The 14,097-nt window shown below is 47.1% G+C and overlaps 1 protein-coding gene across 1 annotated transcript in view; it reads right to left on the bottom strand.

Moving 5' to 3' along the window:
* The window catches only part of LOC101969846 (xyloside xylosyltransferase 1), a 156,964-nt gene that overhangs the window by 130,123 nt on the left and 12,744 nt on the right, over positions 1–14,097 (bottom strand). Inside the window, exon 2 of the mRNA XM_078044021.1 lies at positions 1,389–1,536. Coding sequence (XP_077900147.1) covers positions 1,389–1,536 — 148 coding nt within the window. The remainder of the gene's footprint in view (positions 1–1,388; positions 1,537–14,097) is intronic.

Below are 14,097 nucleotides of genomic sequence, written 5' to 3'. Positions count from 1 at the left end.
AGTTAACAAAGTGGGAGAAGGCCAGAGTAGCCTTCCTGGCTAACACTTCTCATCATAAAGCCAGGGTGGCCAGGCAACTCTCTAGCTTGTCATCTAGCCCTTCTTTATTTAGCACCTGATTCTCCCCATAACTGGAGAGAGCTGCCATTCACCTCCTGCTGGGCACATCAAAGCACAACCTGGCTTAGAGCTCAGCTCCCAGCAGGCAGGGACCTGGCAGTGGACAGAGGGAGGGAAGGAGGTACCATAAGTTGGGCAGCAGGCTTCTTCTTGTACCTCTTGTTGTCCTCTGGCATCAAGGCCAATCACACATGCAGAATGACAGGACTGGTCAGACTAGATCCTTACCACCCTTCTAGCTGAGCCATTTCAAATTGATCAGCCCATGGAACTCTTTGACTAAACAGAATCCTATGCCAAACCCTGACACACAAAGCAAGTCAAGAAAGACACTGAGGAGTTAGATGGGGTGCCAGAGTGGAGCGGGTGATGATGAAACTCGTCTTCCCCTAGCTCCCCAGAACAACACAAACCCTAGGGAGATTTTTATGAGCCCTGGATCAGAATGCAGGCTGCAATAGCTCACTGGTGCAGGCCTCAGTCTACAGGTGAGGAAGCTGAGGTCCTGAGAGACAAAGCAGCTCAGCCAAAGGCACATACATGACTGGTCAGAGATGAGACCAGCCTCCCCAAGTCTGAGCGGCCCATGGCACCTGCACCGGCAGATACAGTGGTCTCGTACGGGCCACTTAATGAGATAGAAGTAGCTGCTATTTGCAGGACTCTAAGCCAGACAGACCTGGGTTCAAATCCTAGCTCTGCTACTTAAGTGGGTCTATAACCCGAGGCAAGGGAAGCAAATCCTTAGGCAGCCCTACCTGTCACCTCATAGGAATGGGGTAGAATTTGGTGGCTTCACTTCATTTTCTGTAAAGGATCACAAATGCTAGTTCACCCTGTCCTCCTTTCTCCTTCACCTGCTTGGTGCCCCTGAGTCCTTGTCTTATAACTAAGAGACCATTCAAAGACCTCCCTGATACTAGAACTCACCTGTGGAGTTTCAGTCAAAACAGATGGGCTTGCTTTTCCCTGCAATATGATACCGACAACAGGAGGTGAGGTTCAACTCTCACCTCCTAAGTCCCTGGTTGACCAGGCCATCAAACTATGTTTTCATGACCTGAACCCAGGAGCCACAAAAAACAGGGACCACCTTTAATTGTAAGTGCAAAAAGCCCTATTGCCGACAGGGCTTGGCTGACTCCTCGCCCTCTCTCACACATCTCAGTAGAGCTCTTCACCTGAGACAGGGCACCTGCCACACAGGAACCAGGGAAATGCATACAGAATCAGACAACGCAGGGCTGTGGCTCCTCAGTCCACGTTACCTTTGGGCATGATCTGATGCATGGCAACTGAGAGGAAGAAGATGGCATCACTGTAGTAGGTCCCTGAGCCAGCACTGAAGTGTTTCTGCATGGCCTCCACCACAGGGAAGAGCTTGTCCGTTAGCGCAGCAACATCGTGGAAGATGACCTGTAGTGGGGCAAGAAAACTTCAGCAATCAGCCAATCCACTCTCACCCTGGGCTCCAAGCACCCAACACACGTCTGAGCCCAGGAAGCAGAAACAGACAAGTCCTCTCCAGGGACCAAGAGAAGATGATGATGGGGATTGGGGTGGGGGCAACTTAGAGCTAAGGAAATGGGGAACAATGAGGAGTTAGAGTTGAGGTTACACAGAGACTGTCCTACTTAGGGGACGGGGATACCATGGGGGAGGGCAGACAGGGAATGGAAACAGCTCCCAGTTGCCTCTGCTTTTGAACCTCAAGCTGAGTCACACCAAAGGCCAGCTCTGTGTCCAAGGACAGGAAGCCATAAAGCCCCTGATCCTGGAATTCTCAGCCTCAGCATGGCTGGATGGCTAATACTGCTTGGTCACCACCACCTCCTAGTGGCCACTGTACATGTGCCACAGGCCCATGAGATGCTCCAGTTCTACCTCCCTTGTCCAAAACTGCAAACACTGAGAATATTGGCAACCGGAAAAAGGAACCAGGAAAATGCTGAGCACTGAGGCAGACTTATCTGCCAACTCAACCTGCATTTCTTGAGTGTTCAGAAACTCTGAGGGACTATGAGAAGTGTAAGAAATAACGAGTTGCCACTAACCCTCAAAGCACTTCGAGGTTTGGAGGTGCCACCAGCCACAGCTCTGCAAATTGCTCTCCCACATGCTCTCTGATCCCCATGACAGCCCAAGACTTCCGAGAGACAGGCATCAGTGTTGTACCTTCCAAATTACAAATGAGGAAGCAGATGCCCAGAGAGGTTCCACTGCCACAGTCACATAACTAACAAATGCAGAGTCAGGACTCTGGTGTCCAGATCAGCCCCAGGTTCCTTTCTCTATGAACACATCCTCTCCTGATCAGTGACCAGCAAGGGAGGGAGATGCCATGTCCTAAGATGATGGTAGACAGGAGTACTGACAGGACCCTCAGTTAGTTTTCCTGCCTGACACTATTCCAGAAAGTGAAAGTCCATCCCACACCAGCCGTAGCCTTGTACGATCACAATACCACGTGCTCTGCTCACATCTGTCTTGCAGGTTTTTCCCATTGCTCCAGGTGCCCCAGAGCACCTGAGTCATTCCTCTACACCCAACAAGCACTCAAGTCAGAAGCCTGGATGTTTCCCCTCCTTCCTCTGCCCTTCTAGGATATCTACTGGTGGCCCCCTCCTCCTGCCCTCTTCCCTGGTACCTGACAGGATAGGACAAGCCTACTAGGTGCCACCTACATCACCACTACACCAACTCCCAGCCCAAGAATCCACCTGAACAGGTGCCGGCAGCAAAAGGGGAAGCCACGTGATCACGTGACTGGCCTGTTCATGCTGACAGTGGCCCGACCAGCAGCATAGAGGTCAGCAGTGGGCAGTGCCTGAGAAGTTCTCAGACTGGTGGGCTCCATTCCATCACCAACTGCCCTGGTTTCGAGCCTCCTGCACTCCCTGCGCTTCCCAAGCCTTAGGTTGTCTTCACAGACCTGAGATGATGCTAAGTTGCTCCACCTACTTTTCCCTAATTGAGGTTCTATTTTTGGTCTTCTCAGAAATATCTCTCTCATTTCTGTTTCTCTTATATCTCTCCTTAACCAATATTTCTCTTAGTTCACATGATTGCTTTTGTCCTTAGGTCTCCTTAAATTTCTAAAATACTATCAAACTTGGAAAAACATTTATACCACCTTGGTCCATCCTCATCATTCACTAAAACTTGTTTTATATAAAACTTGTTTTGTTTAACCTTGTATTGTTTTATAAAAGTCCTTTGGAAGTTTCCAGATATTTCTAAGATACTGGTTGAGTTGGCAGATGAGTCCCTTTTCTGGGTTTTTTGTTGCTGCTGTCATTGCTGCTGTTGGGTTTTTTGTTTCTTTGTTTCACTTTGACCTTTTCATGTCCATGGCCTCTCAGCCTGAGATGGGGAGTGGAGACCAGTTCCTGCTATTTCCCAATATAAATCCTAAATGACATACCCTGTCTGTGACCTCTCTGACAGGCTTACTTCACCCCCTCCAAGCAGCCTTTGCTGTACCTCTGCAAATGTTCTCCAAATAGACAAAATTCATCTCTCTCTCTTGCTCTCAAAGCCTCCCATGCACCCTGGTGCCCTCAGCTGCAGCCCAAACTTCCCAGCAATGACTAGGAGCTTCTATAATAGTGGTCTTGCCTACCTCCCGACACCGCCCTTTGGGATTGAACAGAACTAAACCAGGCAAGGGGCATCCGCCTGGTGGCCACCCCTTTATATCCTATGTCCTCCTACACCTGTCCTTGCTCTTCCCATGTCTGGAACTCCTTCTCCTAGCCCCCATCTGCCTGGTAAACTCCTATCCAGTCTTCCAAGCTTCCTCTCCAGCTTCCCATAGCCTCCCACAATCCACCAGGGCCTTCCTGCACCCCATTTCACACAGGGCTTCACCGCTCTTGTGGCACTTGCTCCCCAGGTCCTTTGTCTCCATATCTGCAAGAGGGGATACTCCTTGAGGTCTGAGGCTGTGACTGCCCCATGCCCTGTGTCCAGACCCTGGCCATATAAATGCAAGGCTATCAACATAAGTTTGCTACAGAACTGCACTTAGGGCAAGTGACTAGGCTTCTCTGCCTCGGCTTCTTCACCGGTAACATGGGAGTGACAACAACTACCTCCTATGCTGGCCCGTAGGGTTATCTGGAACAAGCATCCAGCTCAGGGGTTGTGACACTGCTTTTATTCCTAAGCCTTAGCATCCTGTGCCTGTCCTCTGGTCCCCTGAGTCCCCACTCCTCACAGACCAGTCACAGCTCTGAGCCAGCTTTTCCTCTGAGCCTCATCCCGTCTCCTCCACCACTGGGAGCTGCAGTGACACAAGAAGCTGGAAGCTGACCAAAGGGCTCTCACAGAAGAGGAGCCTCTACGTCAATTCAGCAGGGAGAGAAAGGCTTTGCACTGTGCCCAGAGCAGGGCCTGCTGCAGCCGCAGCCAAGCTCGGGGAGGTAGAGAGGAATTGGCAGCCAGCGTCCTCCCCACCGGCCCCACATCACCCTAAAGCTTCCCAGGCGACAACTGCATCTATCAGCATTAATAGATTTATGAGGACAAACTGTACTCAGTACATTTGTTCTAAGAGCTGTACTGTGAAGCCTACTCCAATGAATATTTCATGTAATAAATCTACTTAAAGATAAATTAATATGTTCCAGGGAATATACTTATGCAGCAAGAAGCAAATCACAGACACTGCAAGTGTGAATCAAAATGCCCAGTCCTCCCCAAGACAAACAGGTCTCCAACTGTGACCTGCCTGAGGACGGCATCGGGATCTGGCATACTCTGGAGCCCCCAGACCAGGGCCTGGCGCCGAACCCGGGCCACACGCATGCCAGGCGAGCGCGCTACCACTTGAGCCACATCCCCAGCCCTCCCTTCCTCTTCTTTCAAGTCCCCTAAGGAGCTATAGAAAGAATTACCATAAAACCCAGGAAATCAGGAATAAAAAGTGGCTCTCATACTAAAGGCAATCAGCCAATGAGACAATGCACAGCAATGGCGTACGTCAAATGAAATTTATAATTTTTAGGGACGTAGTCAAATCATCATTCGTAACCTTTATTAATTTATTTATAGACACATACTTAAAATTTAAAATCCTATTTAAAAACATTAGTTTCCCACCCAGCCTATGAAATAATTTCTTTCTGAAATCCTTCACTTGCATAACAAAAGCATACTTATCCACCTGAGTGAGGCTGACCACCCAGAGCATGTCACCCTCACTAGGTGTCCAGAGGATGGGATGTGGCCCCCAGTGAACCCTGTAGGATGTTGGTACTGGAAGTGCCACCCCAACACACCATACTGCCATGTTCACAGCAGCAAGGCAGCTGGCTTTTCCATCAGCCTATAATCATATATTTGTAGCCACTTAGTAATCCCCCTTTTATTAGTGATCTTTGAAATGTTTGTTTATAACAATACTTCACACTTATAATTATGAGGTCTGCCTCCCACCAGAAATAATTAACTAAATTCATGTTAAATTTCTCTGCCTCTTTTCTTTTTAATACTGTCAAGGGACTTCTAGAACTATCCAGATTCAGTAATGACTACAGTTTTTTTCCCCCACTCAGGCTGAAGTATCCTCAAACTATACTTTGTTGTTCAAATTAAAGTATATAATGAGAAAGCTGTGTAACTTTAGAAAGAATTCTGGAAAGGCAGTTTTCAAGAGGGAGGAGGGGAAAAAAGAGACTGCCTCATATCCCACCATGTACAGCATACTCTAGACAAATCCAACACAGGAAGCCCAAGTGATCAGCCACAGCAGAGCCAGAAGTGGGCACCTCAGCCAGCCTGGCCCAGTGCTCACGGGCACAGAGAGCTCTGAGGAGCAAGGCCACAGCTCCTCAAAACATTCACTGGGCATCTAAGGCAATGCCAAGCCCTTAGTTCACAGTGAGGAAGGTCCGTTTATCACCTGGTGAGCCCCACTGGGAGCCAGGTCATGGACACGCTCTCAGAGCCAAGAAAGCAGATGGCAGGAGTTGGCACTGAGCACAGAAAGACACCAGATTCCCAGGAAAGCCTGAGGTCTGCTTAGCATCTTTCCTTTTACTGTGCCTTTCAGCCATAATATTCTGCCTCACCTCAGGCCCAAAGCAATGAAGCCAATGACCAAGGACCAAAACCTTTGAAACTGAGCCAAAATAAACCTTTCTTCCTTTAAGTTGTTTTTCTCAGGCATTTTGTTCCAGCAACAAAAAGTTAACTAACACAATTGTTACCAGATTGTCCAGCTGTAGGATCTTCCTCATCAGTCTCCTTGATTTGTTCTTCTTTGTGTGAGAATCATTCAATGCATGACCTATGACTTCCAAAGAACACTGTAGTTTTACAAGTGACACTCAAAAGGAAGCACCTGAGCAATTCCTGCTTCAGACAGGCAGGCAGGTGGCCTTGGTGGGGGTCCTGCCCACCCTCCCATATGCCATCCCTGTGCAGAGTCTCAGTCCTGACTGGCCCCCTCACTGTTCTCCTGGCTCTCGGGGATGGGGATCCCCATAAGGAATCCCTGAGCTCACTCTGCTAAGCTCAGGCCTCAGACCTAGGGCAGACGCTACCTGCTCTCCTAGGATCATGAATGTCCCTGTCCAGTGCTCCCCAAGACATACACCTACCTGTAGAGAGAGCACAATGGGAAACCTAAGAGGCACACGGGCCAACCTGTTAATACTCACAAATTTATTTTGATAAATATGTAAAATACTAGAAAAATAAGCAAAACAAAAACATTTTAGTACTTTGATTTCACAGATATTGCCTAAGAAGAGACTAAGGAGAAAAAAGTAAGTCAAAATATATATTAAATACATAATAATACTGCAGGCAGTTCTAGGATATTGGCAAAAACCACGAAGGAAACACTTAAATGACCTGACTTTGGACAGTCGCTGCTTGTGTCCAGCACTTCCTTCTGTGGACAAGACGATGTGTTTAAAATGTCGAGCACAGTACTAGCAGCCAGGAGGTTCCAGTGACTGAGTCCCCTTCTTTCCCATGTTTCCTAGGTCTCGACGACTGATGTCAGTCCTGAGCCAGCTGACTCTAAAGTCCCCCACTAAACCCCCTCCTCTAAACCCAAGAGGTCACACCTGCCAGGGTGTGCCCAGGACACGCTACTTCTCTAAGCTACTCCAGGACAGGCTCAGCTATGGCAAACAACAGGCACACAGCATGAGATGGGCACACAACACACTGGCACCTGCTCTTCATGGGACCATAAGGAAATGAAACAAAATATATGTCAGGCAGCAAGGAAGACAAACATAAGCTCATCTGATTCTAACAACTGTGTCCTTCATGAAGGAGGCAGCCAGGGCTGAAGAGGTGAAGTCACTTGTCCAAGGAAACTAGGTAGGTGGCTGAGACCCAGACTGAGCGCTAGGCCTTGATGATGTCAGAGCACACAGGTGTCTGGTGGGAGAATAGGCCTCTCTTACTTCCTCACCATGGGTGGGGCTATCACTGAGCATGGTACTGCAAGCTCCCTCCAAAGAGGTAAATCTCTCTCGCTGCCTTTAACATTAAACTCCAGTGTAGACAAACTCATCATTCCCCCAACCTAAATGTAAGCCTTTTCCTGGCCAGATCCAGAATCCCTGTGCTGTTCACCACCTCCACGAGCTTCCACCTCCCTCCCCAGGCCAGGAGTTCAGCCAGGACAATGATTTCCTCAGTGCTGTACTCCACACATGGCCAGAGTGATCCTGCAACTTTCACTCAGCCAACACCAGAAGCCTGCCATCTGCGCTCCCTGCCGGCTGTACTCCCCAGGCCCTCCCCACCTGCACCCCGTACCTAGCTTCCTGCCATCTTCTTGCCCAATGTGCTCAAAGCACCTTCTCCGTGAGGTTTCCCTGTCCATCCAATTAACACTCCCAACAACATGTACTTCTTTAAAAAAAGAACTTGAAACAAAAAAACAGCAAGATGGTAGCATTTCTTTAACCTATATAAGAAGAACAGAGACGTGTTACATTTTTTGTGAAATTTTCTGCTTTGATTTGTTTTATAATGTAAAATTTTAATTCATAAAAAAAATAAAATACTACATAAGAGGAGGGAAAGTAGGATCATACGATTTAAGTTGGCTAGAAAAACTCCGTAATGATAACCTGAGGGAGTGAGCATTAAGCACCCTGCCAGGTCCTGATTCTCATAGGTTCTAACTTGTGGGTTCAGGATCATATAGGGTTATGAAGCATTCCTTGAGAAAAATCAAGGAAGAGATCCCAAGAATAATTAAAAAAAAAAAAAAGAAAGTCATACACACAAAGATATCATCTGTGGCATTATCTGTAGTACAAAATAATCAGAGACTCACAGAACAGCTTATAAAAGAAATATGACAACAACTGAGGCTATGGTCACATGAACAATAAGCATAAGACTGGCCTGTGATCCCAACAACTCCAGAGGCTGAGGTAGCAGGGCACCAAGTTTGAGGCCAGTCTAGCAACTTCATGAGATCTTGTCTCAAAATAAAGCATTAAAAGGGCTGGGGATAAACTCAGTGCTAGAGTACCCCTGAGTTCAATCCCCAATAACAAAAAAAGAAAAAGATCTAAATAAATAAACAAAAGACAAGATAGCAATATGAAGAAGTTATGCCCTACACCACCACATGTGGACAGTGGACAGAATTCCCCTGCCATGCCAAAATCAGGCCTACAAGAGACAGGAGCTCAGGGGGCACAGGGGAAATGAAGATGGTTTGTGAGAACATGACTTAGTGTCAGACCCTTTGCAGAAGCAAGTCAAGAAAGCTCTCCAGAGGTCCCCTCATGCCCACTTCCCTAAGCATCTTCTCTAGATTCTCACAATCCCCTCCCCTCTGCAGGCCCAGGCTGTGTCTCTAAACTGAGCACTGTCATGGGCCAGTGAGATGCCTATTCTCAAGCTACAACAAATCCAGATGTACACATGTCACAGAAGAGGGCTCAGAAGCCAACAGTTTCAGAAAACAACAAGTCAAACAGCAAGGTGACATTTTATTTCCCAGAGCCAGCTACTTAAGATAAAGCTTCTGCCTTAAAAACAAAACATTTTACTTTGCATTTGCTCTAAAAAAAGTTTGCCACTCTCCTAGAGAACCAAGTGAATAAATAACTTCAGTCACTCATGCTTCTGCTCAGAGCAAACACCACTGGCTGAGTCTCAAAAACAGAGAAGGAAAAATAAGAGACCCAGAATAGCTAAAGCAATCCTTAGCAACAAGAGTGAAGCTGGTAGCATTACTATACCAGACTTTAGACTAAACTATACCACAGAGCAAAAGTAACAAAAACAGCATGGTATTGGCACCAAAATATACTGGTAGAACAATGGTACAGAATAGAGGACACAGAGTCTAACCCACATAACTACAATTATCTTATATTAGACAAAGGCACCAGAAACGTACAATGGAGAAAAGATAGCCTCTTCAACAAATGGTTCTGGGAAAACTGGAAATTCACATGTAACAAAATGAAATTAAACCTCTATCTCTCACCATGCACAAAACTCAATTCAAAGTGGATCAAGGACTTAGGAATTAAACCAGAGATCTTGCACCTAATGGAAGAAAAAGTAGGCCCAAATCTCCATTATGTCGAATTAGGCCTCAACTTTCTTAATACAACTCCTTAATAGCACAACTTTCTTAATAGTGCAAGAATTAAAACCAAGAATCAATAAATGGGATGGCTTCAAACTAAAACCCATCTTTTCAGCAAAAGAAATAATCAGTGAGGTGAAGAGAGAACCTACAGAATGGGAGCAAATCTTTACCACAAACACATTAGATAGAGCACTAATCTCTAGGATATATAAAGCACTCAAAAACCTTAACACGAAAAAAACAATAACCCTCAACAAATGGGCCAAGGAACTGAATAGACACTTCTCAGAAGAGGATATACAATCAATCAACAAACATATGAAAAAATGGTCAACATTTCTAGCAACTAGAGAAGTGCAAATCAAAACTACTCTAAGATTTCATCTCACTCTAGTCAGAATGGCAGTTATCAAGAATTCAAACAACAATAAATGTTGGTGAGGATCTGGGGGAAAAGGCACACTCATACATTGCTGGTGGGACTTCAAATTGGTGCAGCCAATCTGGAAAGCAGTTTGGAGATTCCTTGGAAAACTTGGAATGGAACCATCATTTGACCCAGCTATCCCTCTCCTCAGTTTATACCCAAAGGACTTAAAAACAGCATATTACAGGGACACAGATATATCAATGTTTACAGCAGCACAATTTACAACAGCTAAATTGTGGAACCAACCCAGATGCCCTTCAGTAGATGAATGGATAGGGAAACTTTGTTATATATACACAATGGAACATTACTCAGCATTATAAGAGAATAAAATCATGTCATTTGCAGGTAAATGGATGAAGGTGGAGAATATAATGCTAAGTGAAGCAAGCCAATCCCAAAAAACCAAAGGCCATGAATGTTTTCTTTGATATGAGGATACTGACTCATAATGGCCATGGTCGGGGAGAGCATGGGAGGAATGGAGGAACTTTAGATAGGGCAAAGGGGAGGGAGGGGATGGGAGAGGGCAAGGGGGTAGGAATGATGGTGGAATGAGTTAGACATCATTGAGTCTAACTCAATGAGTTAGACCCTAAGTACATGTATGAAGACACAAATGGTGTGAAAATACTTTGTGTATAGTGACTTGAGAAATTGTGCTCTATATACATAATATGAAATGAATTGCATTCTGCCATCATGTATGACAAATTAGAATAATTAAAAATAAATAAATAAATATTACTCTTAAAAAAAAAAAAAAAACAGAGAAGGAAACAAAGCCGAACTACCTGATGTCACAGCAAAGGCTGTGAGGTAGCACCACGCCTGGCTGTAGAGAAGGCTAGTGTGGCTGGAGCAATAGCAACCAGGAGAGGAAGGCAGAGAGGTGGGCAACCAGGAGAGGAAGGCAGAGAGGTGAGCAGGGGCCAGAGCCTGTAGACATTACAAACCCATACACAGAAGCTCCTGGCTCTGCAAAGACTCACCCAGCTGAACTTACCATTTGACCGCTCACTTTTCACTGAGGACAGGAGGCCCTGGCCAGGTTGAGTCTTCAGACTTAACAAATGGAAACAAAGTATTCAGATACAGCCCAGGGAAGCCAGAGAGGAACTTCACACCAGGAAGCACCATCCAAAGCATTCTACATGTTGGTGGGTGCCTCTGAGGCTGGACAGCATGTCTTTCATACACCCTGTCTATTAGCTCCCTCCTGGCTGAGTAGGCCTGTACCATGACCCGCTTTGCACAAGCCCATTTGAACAGCAAGACATCCACACACCCACCCCTGTCCTGGTCAGGGACCCAGGACTCTAGTCACAATGCAGATGTCAGCAGTGACTGGCCATACCCAGGACCTAGGACTAGAGCCCCAGTCCACACTAAACACGTGAAGCTCACTTATAACAGGAAGCCATCTGCCAAGATAACAAACACCTCACTTCCCAGCCTCATAGGCCCACTTCTCACTAAGGTATTTCTCAAGTACCATCTTCTCAGGAGCCATTCCCCAGAACTGTGAGCTTCTTCCACTTCTACTGAGATACCTGAAGCTACAGGGTATGATGCTTACTCAGTTGCCCCTGGGCTCAGGCATCATCTCACTGTCACACAACATAGAACACAGCAAAGGATGTGGACTGGGGGATTTCTGTGCAAATAAAGATGGGCCTGAGCTCACACAGCCCAGGTTCAGGCATGGGCACCTGCCCCAGGATCCAAGCCAACGCAGGATAACAGGTGGTGACCCATGGAACAGGACCATGTGACAGTGTGCCAGGGACAGGCATGGCCACAGGACCCAGCCACGTTTAGGGGTCCTTTACATACAGGTTCTTTAAACACTCATTTGCTTTTGTCATTGCATCAATATTTTGAGGTAGGTGACATTACTCTGTCCCTTGCATAGACAAGGAAGTAATTCAAAGAAGGTGAATAACCAATCATTGCCTTGCAGTGGAATGAAGAACAGCCAGACCCTAAACCAGGCTCAACTGTAGACTCATTCAAGAAATACACACCACTCTGTCATGAGGCCACATGAGGAGGCAGAAAAAAATCAGACTTGATTTCTACCTCTAAGGCTCCCAGTCTGGCAAATTCACCAACACAGCAGACAAACAAAAAGAAACGCAGCACGGAAAAACAGCAGGCCTTCAGAGAAGACAGATCCTCCAAGTGGGACTTTTGAGCTGGACAGTAAACTAGCAGAAAAGAAGGCATCTAGAACACCTACCATGTGTCTTCTAGACCAGCTTATATAATGGGCCCAGAAATCCTTGCAACAGACACAGCAGGACTGGCATTGCAGAGTACAGGACCAAGCAGGAGGCAGCAAAGTATTTCCTACAGCACACAGCTCCCTGCCACAGCTCCCTGCCACACAAGGTCAGTTCCAAGAGAAGCCTAGGACCAGGAGACAGGCATCAAGCTAAGAGTGGGCAGGGAAGGGCAAAGCAAGGGACAGGGGAGCCATTCAGAACGGCTCTGGGCCTGCATCTCAGGAGGCCCTTCAGTTTCATTCTGGAACCACCACTCAGGGGGCATAAATCATAGCCATTCGTGTATACAAAACACAGGTAACTGCAGGGCACCAAGGTGGATGGGATCCAAAATAAGCATCTGGCTAGGAACAAAAACAGAGTACGAGTAACAGAGACAAGCACTACCCAGAACTAGCCCCAGAAGTAAACAAAAGGGACAGTAGGCAGGAAGACAGTGAGGCACAGGAACCCCAGAACCCCAGGTCTGGCTGTAGCCCTGTGCAAGTTGTTGGACCTATTTGGGCTCCAACTTCCCCAGGGTAACATAAAGGGACTGGACTTCTTCCAACTGTGACCTCCTGTGACCTGCTGCCAAATGAGGTGGATGGGGTTCAAATATCACAGTCCTCTAACACGTACCAAAGAGAGGCTCCCAGCTGACTCCACAGTGCAGAACCCAGAGGGGGAACCAGAAGAGTGTCCCATGCAGGCTCTGGGATACCCCTGCTCTTCACAATCCACCTGGAGGCCCTCGACCAGCTGACAAGGGGACATGGACACATGTGCAAGGCCCCAGCAAGCATAAAGGCACCCCAGCTCTCACACAGAGGGACAAGAACAAGTCACCAAAATAAGCAGGCATTACAAGCATTAAGACACTGTGCTCAAGAGTCAGAGGGCTGGGTTTCAACCTCCACTTGGCCTCTTGCAGTTGTATAGCTCTGAGCAAGCCACTTTGCCTGCTCTGGCCCAGGAGCCTCACCTGTGCAACCTCTTCCCAGGGGAGAATACTTCCTCCTCCCAGGAAGATTGCTCTGAGGACTAAACAAGAGGACTAAAGTAGGATCTAGCAGGGTGCCTGCCACTCAGGAGCCAATGGTGTCAATTGCTGCTATCACTGACAAAGATGACAGAGAGCTGAGAGAGCTTGGGAGAGTCTATGCTCCTCATCCCTCATCCTCCTCGGGACTGAAGATCACCTTGGCTTCCAGAAGAGGCCAAGAAATTAAACAGTATCTCACTGGAGATACCAACCAGGAGGACGTGGTCAGGGCCATTCCAGGGACTATCCCCAAAAGAGGTGAAAATGGCTTCAAGGTCCTCATCCCTTACCTCCTGTTAAGACAAGGTCTGGAAGAACAGGTGCTTTGCAGCTTCCTAATACCCACTTTACACACACCAGTAAGAAAGCTCCAGGTACAACTCAGAGCTGAAATGTCCCTCCCCACCTGCTACTGTTTCAATAAGTATCCCCCAAATGTCTATGTGGTAAAGGCTTGGTCACCAGTCCACGATAGGGAGAAAGTAGAATCTTTAAGAGGTCTTCAGGTCACAGGCATTGTGCCCTTGAAGAGAACACTGAGACTCCAGCCCCTTCCTCTCCCTCTTTCTATTCCCAGTCATAAAGTAAATAGTTTGCTCCACCATTACCATCTGAGCACCCCCACCAAAGGCCTAAACACAATGGG

This window comes from Ictidomys tridecemlineatus, chromosome 3, assembly GCF_052094955.1.
Source record: "Ictidomys tridecemlineatus isolate mIctTri1 chromosome 3, mIctTri1.hap1, whole genome shotgun sequence".
In the NCBI taxonomy this organism is placed as follows: Eukaryota; Metazoa; Chordata; class Mammalia; order Rodentia; family Sciuridae; genus Ictidomys; species Ictidomys tridecemlineatus.
Note: the sequence above shows the minus strand (reverse complement) of the source record. Positions and strands in the feature narration are given on the sequence as shown.